The 15076-nt window shown below is 41.2% G+C and overlaps 1 protein-coding gene across 1 annotated transcript; it reads right to left on the bottom strand.

Annotated features, from left to right (window-relative positions):
* Positions 1 to 988: 988 nt before the first annotated feature.
* LOC103258141 lies at positions 989 to 14748 on the bottom strand. The gene is made up of 3 exons (XM_021711277.1): positions 14731 to 14748; positions 14516 to 14641; positions 989 to 2002 (listed from the first exon to the last, which is right to left on the bottom strand). The coding sequence occupies exons 1-3, from the start codon at positions 14746 to 14748 to the stop codon at positions 1814 to 1816; spliced, it is 333 nt and encodes a 110-aa protein (XP_021566952.1). The 3' UTR covers positions 989 to 1813.
* Between the last annotated feature and the right edge of the window lie 328 nt (positions 14749 to 15076).

Genomic DNA, 15076 nt, shown 5'->3' with positions numbered 1-15076 from the left:
AACAAAAAAGATAAAACCCAAGATTCAATGACATACATAAAAATATTTGTCACTGTAACATCTAATATAGCTCTCTTAATCTTTCTGAGTCTCTTTCTTCATGGATAAAATGCAAATACTTATCCTGTCTACCACAGAATTATAAAGAACCAAAGAAAAATGAAAATTACTCTGAAAACCACAAGATACTATATGAACAAATAATGCTGTATTAAATATTTTACTAAGCGCACCTCTCAAATTATACGTGAATTCCTAAAGATTTGGTGGCTACCAAAACAGACACTGTAATTAAATTACCAAACCTTTGGAGGGACATTTAAAGCCCTGTGGTAGGGATCAACTTCCAGGAAACATCACTTTCCCCCAAACTTCCAGGAAACATCACTTTCCCCCATTTCCTTTAAAATGTGACCAGTTCTGTTCAACAGTATAACTCAATGGCCAGGTAACTTCTGACATATGTTCAGAAATGCATTACCTTTCTCTTCCATCTCTAAGAAAACAACACAATTCAAATACGTTTTTCTCTTCATTCTGTTTGTCTGAAATGCAAGAATCTACTTAGGATAAATGCTTGAAAGAGAGAAAAGGCTCTCCCATGCTTATCAGTGAGGGAGTATGTCGGCAGCAGCTTTGAGCTTCAGCATCTGTTATGTGAGAAGAGGTAGAGACTGGCAATGATTGTGTAACTCTAAGGTCCTCTCTTTTTTAAATAAACAGGCAAGATGTGGAGTCATGGAACAGATCCTATGCTGAGCATGAATCAATCATACAAGTACCTTAGATCAATAAGAAAGACCATAAAGGCTTTCAAAAGTACACATTTACTTACTCTTTTTACTCAAAATGCCACTTTCTCTTCTCCCAACTTTCTGTCTATTCAATATAGATAACAATCAGCCCGATAAGAATAACTCTTTTTGCTAAAAACATTTCTTCCCTCCTTGGCAGAGCAACCTTTTGTAACAGCACAACTCACCGCAAAAATTTTTAACAAAGTTTTCATGTAGAGCTTTCGGATGCCAAAGGAGACTCCAAAAATGGCTGGGACTATGATGAAAACGAGAAGGAGGGTGAAGAGGACAGTCAGGGAGATGCCCAGAAGGTTAACAATCAGGCTGTCAAAAGGCAGCAACAGGAACATGGTGGAGGATCCAGGCCAAGCCGGCACCCTCCTCCCCAGAATAAACTGCAGGCTTCAGATGGTCCTTTCCAACTGCACCAGCCTGGGAAAGGAAGCAAGTCCCCGGAGAACAGTACACCCCATGCCACAGTTTACATCCTTCAACTGCCTGAGCAGAAGGTTGGGGAGAATGACAGGAGAGAGGAGCCACAGGAGGCAGCAGAAAATGCCAGGTCTCCCCAAAGCAAATGGACTTTGGAGGTGAACAAGGCAGGACAGAACTTCGGTAAAAGCATCCAAGTCCAGGCTGAGTTTCTGCGCAAGTGAGAAGCGAGGAAGGGGTCTTTGCTCTGCTGTCCTGATGCTGCTTCCACAGGTTTTGCCTTTGTGTCTTGCCCAAGAGCATTTAGTAGATAATCTGTCCTGCAGATCTGTCACTGCCTTACTGCCAAAAGTACCAAGAAGAGTTCTATTTGGTGCCAGGAAAATCCTGATAACGCCCGGAGGAGAAGAGTGACTGCTGGCACTTCACACAGAAGGTTTTGGAACTTCAATATGAGCAAATTAAATAACTGCTTTACTTAAAATTCCTTCATAAGCTGGAAATTGAGTTCACTTTAGAGAGTCCATATCCGGCCTCATTCTCCTCCAGCAAGGTTCCTGGCACTTGTGGCTCCCAGGACCCTCCTACCTGGAGAGCTTCAGTCTTTGCCAGTAGAAGAGAAATGCTGGCACAAAATGTCTCATGCTGCAAGCGGTGAGTGTAATTTCAGACGCATCTGGCATTGGTCTCCTCTGGATATTCTTCTCCCTAAGGCCCCCTTTCACAGCGGTGACCTGGGTTCTTGGCAAACAGTCGCTTACATGCTGCCAAAGCTGGGGGTGGAAACAGAAACACCGTCAGGCACATAAATCCAGAAGAGAAATGTCAATATGCTGGGGGCAGGGAAGTTGTTCTAGGGTGAGCCAGTAGTCAGCGCCAGCTTCTCAAGTCATCAAGGTTAAAAGGACCAGCCACAGCAACAGGTGACAGACACAGATGTGAGAGTAAAACACACAGATGTTTCATACAATTTTCAACCCCAATGATATGATCTGTGGTCACTCAAACTTTCTGAATAGAAAATATGCAAGGGGGACTCCAAAAAAATTCTGGTCACTCCAGAATTATCATTTGGAGGGTGGGCCCCACGTAGTACAGGTTTCCCCTGCTAGGTAAGTGTTCTAGGAACCCATCGGCATCAGTGTACCAGCTAGCACTGTTGTGAACAGCTACACTCGGCTTCAGTGAATTTTTTGTGAAGTTTCTGTCAACGCATTTGCCCATTTCATGATGACTGATTTACAAGCACACCTGGCCACACTGCAGTGAGTGTTCAGCAATTTTTGACCAAAAACGGCATGACTCCTGTACCTCACTCTCCCTGAGCGACTTTTTTCTGTTTCCCCTGATGAAATAAGTCCTCAAAGGGAAACAAACATTTTGCCGATGTGGAAGAGATGAAACAAAAATGCCAGAAGTACTCAATGGCATCAAAACTGATGAGTGCAAAAATTGTTTTGAGCAGTGGAAAAAGCATCTTGGGAGGCATACTGAATCAAACAGACAGTATTTTGAAGGTGACTGAAGTTTAAACATACACAATTTTTTATAAATAATTTTCAGTTTTTAGAGGTTCCTTCTTGTATCTTTTAAGAGTGTTTCATCAGTGTATAAATAACGTTCCCTTATTCTGTGCAGGTACATAGTTTTCAACTGGAAGAATGTGCCCAGATTTTATTCAGTCTCCTAAAACTAGACACTGACAGTTCAATTTTTCTATTATATATAATATTGTAATGAATAACCAGGTGCACACATAACTTAGTATCAACATGGCAATATATTTTCAGGATAAATTCCTAGAAATGGAATTGCAGGGGAAAGAAAATATACATTTTTAATTTTGTAAGATCTTTTCACATTTTCTATATAAAGACTCAACCTCTTCAGCCTCCCTCCCCACTGGGCACTTGTTTCTAAATTTCACTGTTTCAAATATCTCACAAGAGTATTCCAATTTTATACCACTCATTCCGAATCATAAGTCACCCATGCAAACCTTGAACTTGGGAACATCCTGTCAAATCTCTCTGGCAAAACATTCTGGCTTCACACCAATCACCTTCTGGCTATTTCAATTCCTCTAGAAGTTCAAGACACTGAACAAATAAACAGGTACTGACTTCATCTTAAATTCTGTCTAATGCTTTCAAGAACTCAAGGCCCTCTACACATTGCCTCATTTGGTTATCCTGCAACCTGCTAACATGCATGATTTCCATTCTAGAAATCAGGAACCTGAGACAGGGAGACAGACCCAGTTCCTCTGGACAGTTACTGTACCTTCAGACATATCTGGTGACTAAGTGCTTAACAAGAACATGCTCTCCAACGGCAATGAGTCACAAATGCCAGTTCCTACTCCTGATTTCCCACTTCCATTTTCTTCCACTTTATTGTCATTGTTATTGCTAACATTTACTGACTGCTTATAACATGACAGGTGTTGAGCTAATGAGATTTTACATACACTATTCTCAAGTCTCACAACTCTAAGGTGGAGTTATTATTACCATTGCCATTGACAAGTGAGGACATTGAGGATGAGAAGATGAAGTTAGTTACCGAGCGTCACAGAGTGTGGGAACCAGGACAGGTGCATCTGCCTCCGAGTCCCTGATCTGTAGTCATTACTTCTTCCTAGCTCCCAATAAACCAAAACTTTCTTCAAAGTTTTCTTGCTATGTTTCTTCTAGAACATAGCAAGCTGGCATGTGTGACAGTTTGCCCAGTTTATAAAAATGAAGGAGCAGGTCTGCTCTATAGGACTTCTGGTGATTAGAGAAAAACCACAATGATATAGATTCATGTATCAGAATTTGGTGTTCTTCTCAGAATCTAAGGTACAGACCTACTCCTTCATTTTTACAAACTGGCCAAACTGCCACACATGCCAGCTTGCTGTGTTCCAGAAGTGGTTCAGGATCTGAGATACTGTATTCCGTAGGCTTGTTTTAGGCAGCGTATCTGCCCCTCTTCCATCCTGTCTCCTTGCTCCCCTTGGCCAACATTCACATAGCAAAGAGGCAGTACAAGCCCTCTGCCCCACTGGCCAGGGTTACCCTGAGATCCACGGACACTAGGGTCACCCAAGCCAGTTTAAATCACTCTTTTGTGGATCACAATCAACTGAGAATTCCCAAGGTTATTCTAGGTTCACATCCCCAAAACATTAAACACATGTAGAAATAAACCAATTTCTTCATCTAGTTCAGGGGTTGGCCAACCAAAGCTCACAGGCCAAATTGCAATGGCTTGTGTTTCGAAGGCTCACAAGCTAGGAATGGTGTTTACATCTTTAAAGAGAATATGTGACTGAGACTATGACCTAAAAAGCCTAAAATATGCACTATGTGACCCTTTACAGAAAGTTTGCCAACCATGAACCAGCTGATTTTTCCTCTGCTTAGAGGTAGTGAACTCTCCCCTGCTGTCCTGCCCCGCCCCTTGAGTTCCTGTTTATAAGTGCAGCCTCCAAAACAGAGAATACTAAACTAATTTAACAAGTTATTTGGCCAACATTAAGGAAAACTCATATGAATTCTTAGAAGTAGAGGAAACAGCAACTGTTGGTTAACTGTGGTTATCAAATAAGTTTCCAAACATCTTGCTGGATTAGCAGAAAAATCATTAAAGCCAGAGGTAACTGGTATCTTAAAGCCCCATTAACACAGATTTTGATGCCTGGAAATTATCAGAAAATTGCTCACATCAGACAGAACTAAACTACAATTTCTAGATAATGGCTCATTTAGGAAAGGGTATCACTTTGCCTCAAGTAAATATAACCATGACTCTTTAAGCGTGCAAGGCAAGGAAACCATTCATTCTCTCCACTTCCACAGCTGTGTTCCAGCCAAATCCACCCAGAATCATCTGGGCCAAAGTTCCCTCAGAGCCCAAATGGTCCAGAGAAAACATAAGAACCAACCAGTTCTGAGCTTCCTTCCTGAGGAAGCAAAGAATCAGCCGGCCCCAAATGTCAACAGTGCTGAGATTGATAAACCCTGTACTAAAGCATATGCAAAATGATAATAAGTGCTAGCTTACTGACTGCAGCATTGTTTGTAATATCAAGTGAAGCATCAGTGTCTACCAACAGAGGATATAATAAAACACTATTCATCTGTTTAAAAAAAGAGACATCTGTAAATACACTGATAAGAAAAAACCTCTTAGTTAGATGCAGAATCATGTCTATAATAAATAGCAGTTGTGAAGCCGGGCTCGGTGGCTCAGCCTGTAATCCCGCACTCTGGGAGGCCGAGGTGAGTGGACTGCCTGAGCCCGCAGGTTCGAGATCCACCTGAGCCCGCAAGTTCGAGACCCGCCTGGGCAACTTGGTGAGACCTCATCTCTACAATAAATCAAAAAATTAGCCGGGCATGGTAGCGTGCACCTGTAATTCCAGCTGCTTGGAAGGCTGAGGCCGAAGGATCGCCAGAGCCCAGCAGGTCGAGGCTGCAGTGGTCGGGAGCAGCCACTGCACTCCAGTATGGGCAAGAGTGAGACTCCAACTCAAAAAAAAAGAAAAAAACAACCAATAATAATAATAATAAAATAAATAAATAAATAAATAGCAGTTGTGAGGGAGGGAGGAAAAGAAAATTTTTTACAGTGTATATGCATCTGCTAAAGAATATTTCTGGAGAGATACACAACACTGGCTAGGAGCAGAAGGAGGATACCACTGTTTATCCTTTTGGTATCTTTACAACTGCATTTATCAATAGGTAATAGTCTCAAGGTTCAAAAATCAAAAGAAACACCAGAGTTTGAATCCTGGCTTCACTACCTAACTAGTAGGGTGAGTGGGATTTTGTGTAAATTACTTCATCTCTTTAAGCTTCTGCTCAACCATACTTACTGGGACCTGTTCAGAAAATTATGAGATAAACAGAAAGCTCTTTTCACAGTACCCAGAACATGCCAAATGCTCAGGATATATGAACTACTATTATCACTATTAAAAGCTCCTATCACTAGGAGAAGGGAGGTATCTGAAGTTATTTTTCAAGTGATGACATTACACTAATGAGAAATCTGTTTCAGAACACCACTCTTGCCTAAAGGTGTTTATAATCCCCTAAAATGGCCGGAGCTTGCCAAGCCCATGCAGACACGGATTGTGGCCAGACAGGGAGGCAAACATAGCCATAGTCAGTGTCTGCGGAGCACATGGGGAGGAGGGAGAGAAGATCTCCGTGGAAATCAGGAAAAGAAACACTGCATACTTAAAGATGGCACCCTGTGCAAATATATTAGCAAAGACTGTGACTCTGTCACAGTAATTTTGAAAAGCAGTTATCCATGCACGGATGGCAGGAACATGAGCAATGTGGGCCCTTGAAGACCACTCTGGAACCACCCTCTGGCCACTACAGGCTGTACTGATTCTCCACCCAGGATGCACATCTGGATTACTGGGCTTCAGTCCAGATGAAATAATTCAGAATTTCTGGGGGTGCAATCTGGATTTGTTTTTAAGAGACTTGAGAGATATCAATGTGTAGTCAGATTTGAGGGCTACTGGGTTAAGGGGTCTTACCAGCTAACAGAGAAAGAAAAACTGGAAACTGAGCAAACAATCAACTAACTTTGATCACAAATTACCCATAAGTAAGTAAAAGGCAACTAGTTTTCTTAAAAAAGGGAGAGGAAATATAGACCAACTTTTTTTTTTTTTTTTTTTTAGTTGGAATCTCTCTGTCACCCAGGCTGGAGTGCAGTGGCCTGCTCACAGCCACCGTAGCCTCGACGAGCTGGGTTCAAGTGATCCTTCTGCCCCAGCCTTCTGAGTAGCTGGAACTACAGACACATGCCACCATACCTGGCTTATTTTTCTTGATTTACTGTAGAGATGAGATCTCACCAAGTTGCCCAGGCTGGTCTCAAACTCATGGGCTCAGGCAATCCTCTCATCTCAGCCTCTCAAAGTGCTGGGATTATAGGCGTGAGCCACCGCATCCAGCAAACTTTAAGTACATTCATAAGAAAGTTGGTAAGAGGATCTAAAACTACATGACAGGACTATGAAACCTGGTAGAAGCCATCGGTATTAGAGAGCACTCAAAAGATCAGATCGAACGTGTCACCCAAAAAAAGGAAATTTGCTCTGGACACCTCAAGAAAATTGGTGCTATGGTTGGCAGTTATGGGGTTCAAATTTTACCTTAATACTAAGGAATCCAACCCTTATATTTTGCTGGCAGAACGTAAGACAGTATAGCTGGGGAAATGATTACATATAGAGATACCATATGACCCAGCAATTCCATTCCCAGGCATATACCCAAGAGAAATAAACAACTGTCTAAACAATAAAAAACTGCACATAAATGTTTACAGCAGCATTATTCACAACAGTCAAAAAATGGAAACAACTAAAATATCCATCAACTGATGAATGGATAAACAAAATATGGTGTACCCATACAATGGAATATCTGGCCATAAAAAGGAATACAGTATTGAGACATGCTAAAACATGGATAAACTTTCAAAACATCATACTAAGTGAAAGAAGTCAGTCACAAAAGACCATATATTACATGATTCCACTTACAGAAAATAGGCAAATCTGCAGAGACAAGAAGTAGGTTAGTGGTTGCTTAGGGTTAAGAAAAATGGGGAGACATGGGGGTAATAGCTAAAAGGTATGAGGTCTAGCTAAAAGGTGTGACTGTGTTGATGGTTGCACATATCTGTGAATATAAGACCCATTGAACTGTACACTTTAAACGGGTGAACTGTAGACTATATGAACTGTATCTCAATAAAGCTATTTTAAAAAGAACCTAAGACTGAGTTGTTCAAAAAGAATAGGCTGTATAAGGAGATATTCACCTATATTGGATTCCATAGAGTGGCAGATACATTACGGTGATTAGACCAGATGTTTTTTAAAATTCCTTCCTAAACAAGATTATCTTTGTGTCTTAAGACTGCAAAATGTGAAGGAAGCAGTAAATCAGGAAGGTTAAACATATAGAGAATTAGACAATCTGCATTCAAACTGGCCTCTATTACTTTCTAGCTGTGTGAGCTCAGGAAAATAATTTTCCATGCTTCAGTATTCTCATCTGTAAAATGGAAACAATATGTTTTGTTATTTGTATTATAATATGGTATTATTATGAAGACTAAACATGATAATAATGCACATCAAGTTATCAGTGCAGTGCTTGGCACAAAGTGCTCAATAAACAGAAACTTCTATTAATCATCACCATAAATGAAGTAGAATAATAAAATGATGACAAGCCACAACTTTATTAGTTGATTATTGAGTTTCAGTCCAACCTCTTAATTTTTATGGCCCAAATAACTGAGACTTAGAAGGGTTCAATGACTGGGACAAGTTACAAAACTGGCTAGTTACAGAGGTAGGGCTAGATCTGATTCCTGGTCTAGTGGTCTTTCCACTCCCCAGGCTGACCCTTCCTCGCTTTCTTGGGATAGATTATAATTCGGAAAAAAGTCATCCATTTTCCTCAGTTTACTCTGTTGGGACACAGACCCATCAAATGTCCCAATTCTGATGTGATAGTAAATACACATGCAGAGGCACAAGGAAATGTGTGCTGGGCTGAATTTAATGTCAAGAGTATTGGGAATAGTGGAGCACAAGAAATGTGCTTGAATACGAGGCTGCTGCTTAGCGTATGTTTCTAAGGGGACAGGGCAGCACTCAGAGTCACTAGGTTGAAATGAACCTAAAGTGCTGAAAAACGAGAACACACACAGCTGACATCAATCCTAGATAAGATAAATAATCCAAGACAAAGCCAGGATGACTCAAACGGTGAATCTGACAGGATGGCCAAAATGACTCAACTCTGGGAATCAGACAGGATCAGAACCTAGGGTGATTCCAACTCAAGAACTTTCCCCACACCTAGAAGGCCTCTCCTAAGTTAGAATTAAATAACATGGGACCAAGTTTACCCCAAAGCAATGGAACAGTCTCTTGAAGCTAGCAAAGGGGGAGGGCAGAGGATATTTTGATAAGGACAATTTGAGTTGCTGGGGCTTTAAGACCCAAGACAATTTATTATCCAGCCGGAATGCTGCTTGGATAGTTCGATTCCAATATTGGTGCCTTCACATTTCAGTATTGTATATGTAATCAGAAACAAATTCCTAGTCTTTTTATTTTTAAAAAATCTGTCTGACTTATTTCACTCAATATTATGTTGAGAATCATCCATGCTGCTGCAGGTGCCAAGTTTGTTCCTTTTGATTGCTTAGTATCCTATTATATGAGCATACCAGAGCTTGCTTTTCCATTCTCCTACTGATAAGACATTCAGGTTGTTCCAGTTTGGGGCTATTATACACATAAAGCTGCTATCTACATGCCTTTGCATGACATACACTTCATTTCTCTTGGGTAAATAGCTAGGAATGGAATGACTAATTTTAAGATATGGGTGTGTTTAGCTTTTTGTCTAATTTTTCCAAACTGGCTACATCATTTTGTATTCCCACCAGAGTGTAGGGAAGTCCCAATTGTTCCACATCCTAACCCACACTTGATATCGTCAGTCTTTTACATTTGAGGTAATATACTAATGGATTTTAAGTGGTATCTAATAGCTGTAGTTTGCATTTCCCTAATTACATTCCCTAATGATATTGAGCACCTCTCATAAGTTTATCTGCCATCTATATATCTTCGTTGGTAAAATGTCCAAATCTTTTGTCCATATTTTAATTAGGCTACTACTGAGTTTATTACTGACCACCTTTAAGAGGTCAAATTGTTTTCATCCAATGATTAAGTCTTATTTAAAATAAAAAAGCGTTACTACCGAACTATACACTTAAAAATGGTTTTAAAAAGATGAGACTGATCCCACAAAAAAAGAGAAAGCATTTCATCACAAAGACACAAAATTTGTGACATCACACTTTTTTGTGCAACTCTCCACAAACTCAAACTAATCTTCACTGTGAAAAGGAAATCACTAAAGCATGAAAGAAAAAAAAAACCAATGACCACACCACAAACTCTAACCTCAGAACTAACCACTACTAAGCAAAATAAAATGTTCCTTCATTTTTATGTTTTGCTGACAGCAATTCTGTGCAGCCCAACAAAGCAGCCACTAACCACATGTGACCCTGGAGCACTTGAACTGTGCTGTAAATATAAAATACACATTGGAGTTCAATGATTTAGCATGAAAAGAATGCATGTAAAGATCTCATTAATAATTTTTATATTGATTACATATTGAAGTGATATTCTGGGTAAACTGGATTAAATAAAATGTATTACTATTTTATACATTATGTTTTTTACTTTTTAAGAAATTAAAATAATTTTTTTCATTGATTAATTCATATATGGAAGTTAAAAAGGTTGTTCTCATGGAAGTAGAAAGCAGAACGAGGGTTTCCAGAGGTTGAAAAGGGCAGGGAGGGGGACAAAGAGAGGATGGTTAACAGGTACAAACAGAAGGAATAAGTTCTAGTGTTCAACTAAACAGGAGGAAAACTACTGTTAACAATAATTTATGTTGGGGGTGTGGGTGTGTGTATATATATATTTTTGAGTTGGAGGTCTCACTCTGTCACTTAGGTTGCAGGGGGTGGCATGATCATGGCTTACCGCAGCCTCGACTGCCTGGGCCCCGGTGATCCTTTCACCTCATCCTCCCCAGTAGCTGGGACTACAGGCGTGTGCCACCATGCCTGGCTAATTTTTCTATTTTTTGTAGAGACAAGGTCTCACTGTGTTGCCCAGGTTGGTTTCAAACTCCTAGGCTCTTGCCTTGGTCTCCTGAAGTGCTAGGATTACAGGTGTAAGCCATCACACCTGGCCAATTAATAATATATTTCAAAATAACCAAAAGATATTTGTAATGTTCCAACACAAATAATAAATGCTTGAGTATTTAAAATCCTTCTAAAAATACATCACACATTGTATACATATATGAGCATATCACATGTACCCCATATGTAGTCATTATGTATCAATTTAAAAAACAAAAATTTGACAAAAATAACTGTATGTTTACAGAATACAATACCTTGTGAATGAACTAAATCAAACTAATACATTACTTGTTACTTTTAAAAAAAATAATGACTACAAAATTTACATACGTAGCTTCGTACTATACTTCTACTGAACAGCATTAATCAAACATTTTTTTTGAAGACTCTGAAAATAACATATCTCCAACTGGTAAGGGAAAAAAATATATGTATGTATAATTTTTTTTGCATCCTGTTTCTCTAAGGTGTGAAGAAAATTGTGCAGTGGAAAGGGTTTAGCACCAGAACCAAGAGCCTTCTTAGGTTCGAGGATCAACTTTGTTACCATCTAGTTAAAGTGACCATGAGGTAAGTCATTTGGGTTCACTGGATTTAAGTTTTCTGATCTCTTTTCTTAGAAATGGGGTCTCCCTATGCTATCCAAACTAGAGTACAGTGACGTGATCATAGCTTACTGCAGCTTCGAACCCCTGGGCTCAAGTGATCCTTCCATCGCAGCTTCCCAAGTAGTGGCTAGGACTACAGGAATACACTATCATACCAGGCTTTGTTGTTTTTGTTTTTGTTTTTTTTGAGTTGGAGTCTCACTCTGTCGCCCAGACTAGAGTGCAGCGGCTGCTTCTGGCCACCGCAGTCTCAACCTGCTGGGCTCTGGCAATCCTTCCGCCTCAGTCTTCCAAGTAGCTGGAACTACAGGCGCGCACTACCACGCCCGGCTAATTTTTTGTTTTATTGTAGAGATGAGGTCTCGCCAAGTTGCCCAGGAGGGTCCCGAACCCACAGGCTCAGGTAATCCATTCACCTCGGCCTCCCAAAGTGCGGTATTACAGGCTGAGCCATCAAGCCCGGTTAAGGCTCCATTTTTGTAATTCAAAAAAATCAACAAAATGTATTATGGCTCCTATGTTTTAGAGCGCATCTTTCTTTTCTTTTTCCTTTTGAGTTAGGGTTTCACTGTTGCCAGGGTGAAGTGCAGGGGCACGATCACGGCTAACTGAAGCATGCACTTCCTGGGCTCAGGTGATCCTTCTACCTCAGCCTCCCAAAATGCTGGGACTACAGGTGTGAGCTATCATGCCTAACCTAGAATGCATCTTTCTATTAATGCACACTATGAGCTTATATTTTAATCGGTAGTGAGATCCAAACACACTAACAACTATTACACAAGGTAAATAGAGAGAGGCCTAAGAAAGGAGGTAAGTCCCTGTGATTCTGTGGCATGTGCAGGTGTATGTGTTTTAAAGGTGTATGTGTTTTAAACGAGTACATTATAGGAATTAAGGAAAACTCCAAGCACTTAAAATGTTCCTTCTAACTCTAAAATCCTAGTCTCTTAAAAAGCATTATTCATACTATACTAAGCACTATTATGTGGCTTAGTGATACATGGAATTAAATATTTGGTCAAGTTCTCCTCATGTGCACAATGACACAGGAATAAGTATAAATGGCATGCCATAGCGAGGTTCTATTTTATTTGAACAAACAACTCTGTAGCACTGTTCAAGTTTATCCAGGCCCAAATAAGCTCCAGAAAGCAAGAACTTTGATTTTTTTTTAATGAAAGGTAACTGTTGGTTATACTCACACATAAGAAAAGTGGTTTATTCTTTACCAGAAATCACTTAGCAAGTTAGGCTAGAATCCTGATAGCACTTTTCCTAACACCACAAATATAGAATAAACACAAAAAACACACACGGTCCTCCTCTCCCCACTCCCATCTTCAGGGGTAATGATTTACCACGAGACCCAGATGCTGTTATTTCAGTGATACTTCCATAAACTGGATGTGCATGACAACTACTATATTTAGGTCATGAACTCACAAGAGAAAAGTCGATCCTGAAAGTAAATGTACAATTATGTCACATCATATAAATAATCTGAACTTAAATGCAAATTCAAAGAACTCTACATACAAGAGCTCCCTTGTTAATTACATTCCATGGAAAAGTAGAAATCTCCACTTTAAGGGTAAGAAAATTGAGACACAAGTTAAGTACCAAATTTACCTTTCTTAAAAAGGTAAGAAAATTTAATAGGTATAAACTTTGCTGGGAAATGGTACCATGGCTTTGTAAAACCTATAGTCCAAATAGCCCAGATTCTTATCTATTAACGGCATGAAAGGATTATGAGAGGATGCTATTGTTCGCTCAGAACAATCAGAGTAAAACACTAGGGGTGCATTCCAAGTCATTCTGGTTTCCCTTAGTAACTCTTTACTAAATAGCTGTGAACGTTATCTAAATCTTTTATAGCTTGTTCTTATTCTCAATCTGGTATACCATTTTGAAGGTCAGAATTTTCCCATCTCTACCAAAAACAATTAGAATGTATTTGTTCCAAATGCATTTTAAGAAATAATTTAAGGCATATTCCCCAGTTCTATGATTCTGGAATTTGGTGAAAAGCTCATGTTTATCCATACAGACCCATCACGAAAGTAAGTTTTCATCTACACCCATTCTACACATTTCCTTTTCCTGACACCAACAACAAATGGCAAGCAAGTGCAGTTCAGTGAAAAGCCCAGGCCAAATGCAGAAGCTGGAGACGTGTTTCCAGCCCTGGTTCAGTCTCTTTCCACCTGTGGATTTGGGCCTTGAAGGCTCATAAAAAATAAACTACTTGACAAGACAATCTGCAAGTTCTCATCCAGACCCAAAACACTCTTTGTTTTAACCAATTCTCTGGCAGCTCATTTTGGATAGCCTTTGCTGGTCTTTCTTCAACTCTGTGTTTCTTAGTTGAAGGGTTTCCAAGAATAGACTGTGTTCCAATAAAGGTACTTTATGACTTTATACGACGGTTTTTATTTTGGATCTGAAGCTAGTTTTTGACAAATGAGGACTCATCGTGCATCAAGGAGTTCTCCCTGACACACACGGGAGGGGATGGGAATGTGGATGGGACAGGACTAGCCACAGATGAGTTGTTGAGGCCAAGGCCAGAAGATGGGCACGGGCTGGTTCACTATTCAAACTACAAAGTTGAAAAAACAAGAAAACATCGCTTTCAAAGAGAAAAAAGTAGCCTGACTGGCATTATCACAGGATCTTGTCTACACAAACTTTGCTCTCCACACCATTTCCCTTGGGATGAGATAGGATCTACAAGACAAAAGACTAGGCAGGGGTTCTCAAAGTTCAGCCAAAACTAAGGAAAACGAAGCAGAAACAAAGTCCCCAAGTGACCTGAAGGCTATCAGTGAGCAGCTCCGGCAGCGAGGGCGGAGCGGCGTGAGGCGCGGTACCTGGCACGGAACGGACCTGTTTCCGCCGAGCTGCACTCTGCGTCTCCTTCAGTGTATTTTCGTAACTTTGGACCTGCACAAGTTCAAGCCTCTGCGACACGGAGAGCGAGGAAGTGAACGCGATACTCCGCCAGGAGGACGCCTTGGGGGCATGGAAGAAAACAGAAAGGCATGGGATGTAGGGAGCCGAGACACCCTAAGGAAGGACAAACGAGACAAGCACTGGAGGACCAGAGGGAAAATACGCATCCAGGGAGGTTAAGCAGCGCGGGGCAGGCCGAGGCGCGCGCCTGGGGTGACGGAACGCCCCCAGGTCGGCGCCCGCGCTCCAGGGAAAGCTGGGGGCCTGGGCCCGGGAGGCGCGGGACGCCGAGTTCCCCTCCGGAGGGCGGCGGGGAGGGGCGGGCGCCGGCAAGGGAGGGGACGGAGGGCGGGCGCTCCCTCCGCGGGGGGGCTGTCCGCCGCCCGGAGCCCCACACGTGGCGATGGCGTCTCAGACTCCGGCCCCGCCCGCCCACGGCTCCCGACGGTCGCTAACCGAAGGAGGGCGGCTCCCACTCACCACCGCGCGGCTCCG

Source organism: Carlito syrichta, unplaced genomic scaffold (assembly GCF_000164805.1).
Source record: "Carlito syrichta isolate Samal-C Ts95f unplaced genomic scaffold, Tarsius_syrichta-2.0.1 Scaffold301971, whole genome shotgun sequence".
NCBI classification, from domain to species: domain Eukaryota; kingdom Metazoa; phylum Chordata; class Mammalia; order Primates; family Tarsiidae; genus Carlito; species Carlito syrichta.
This window is presented reverse-complemented; position numbering and strand designations above follow the sequence as displayed.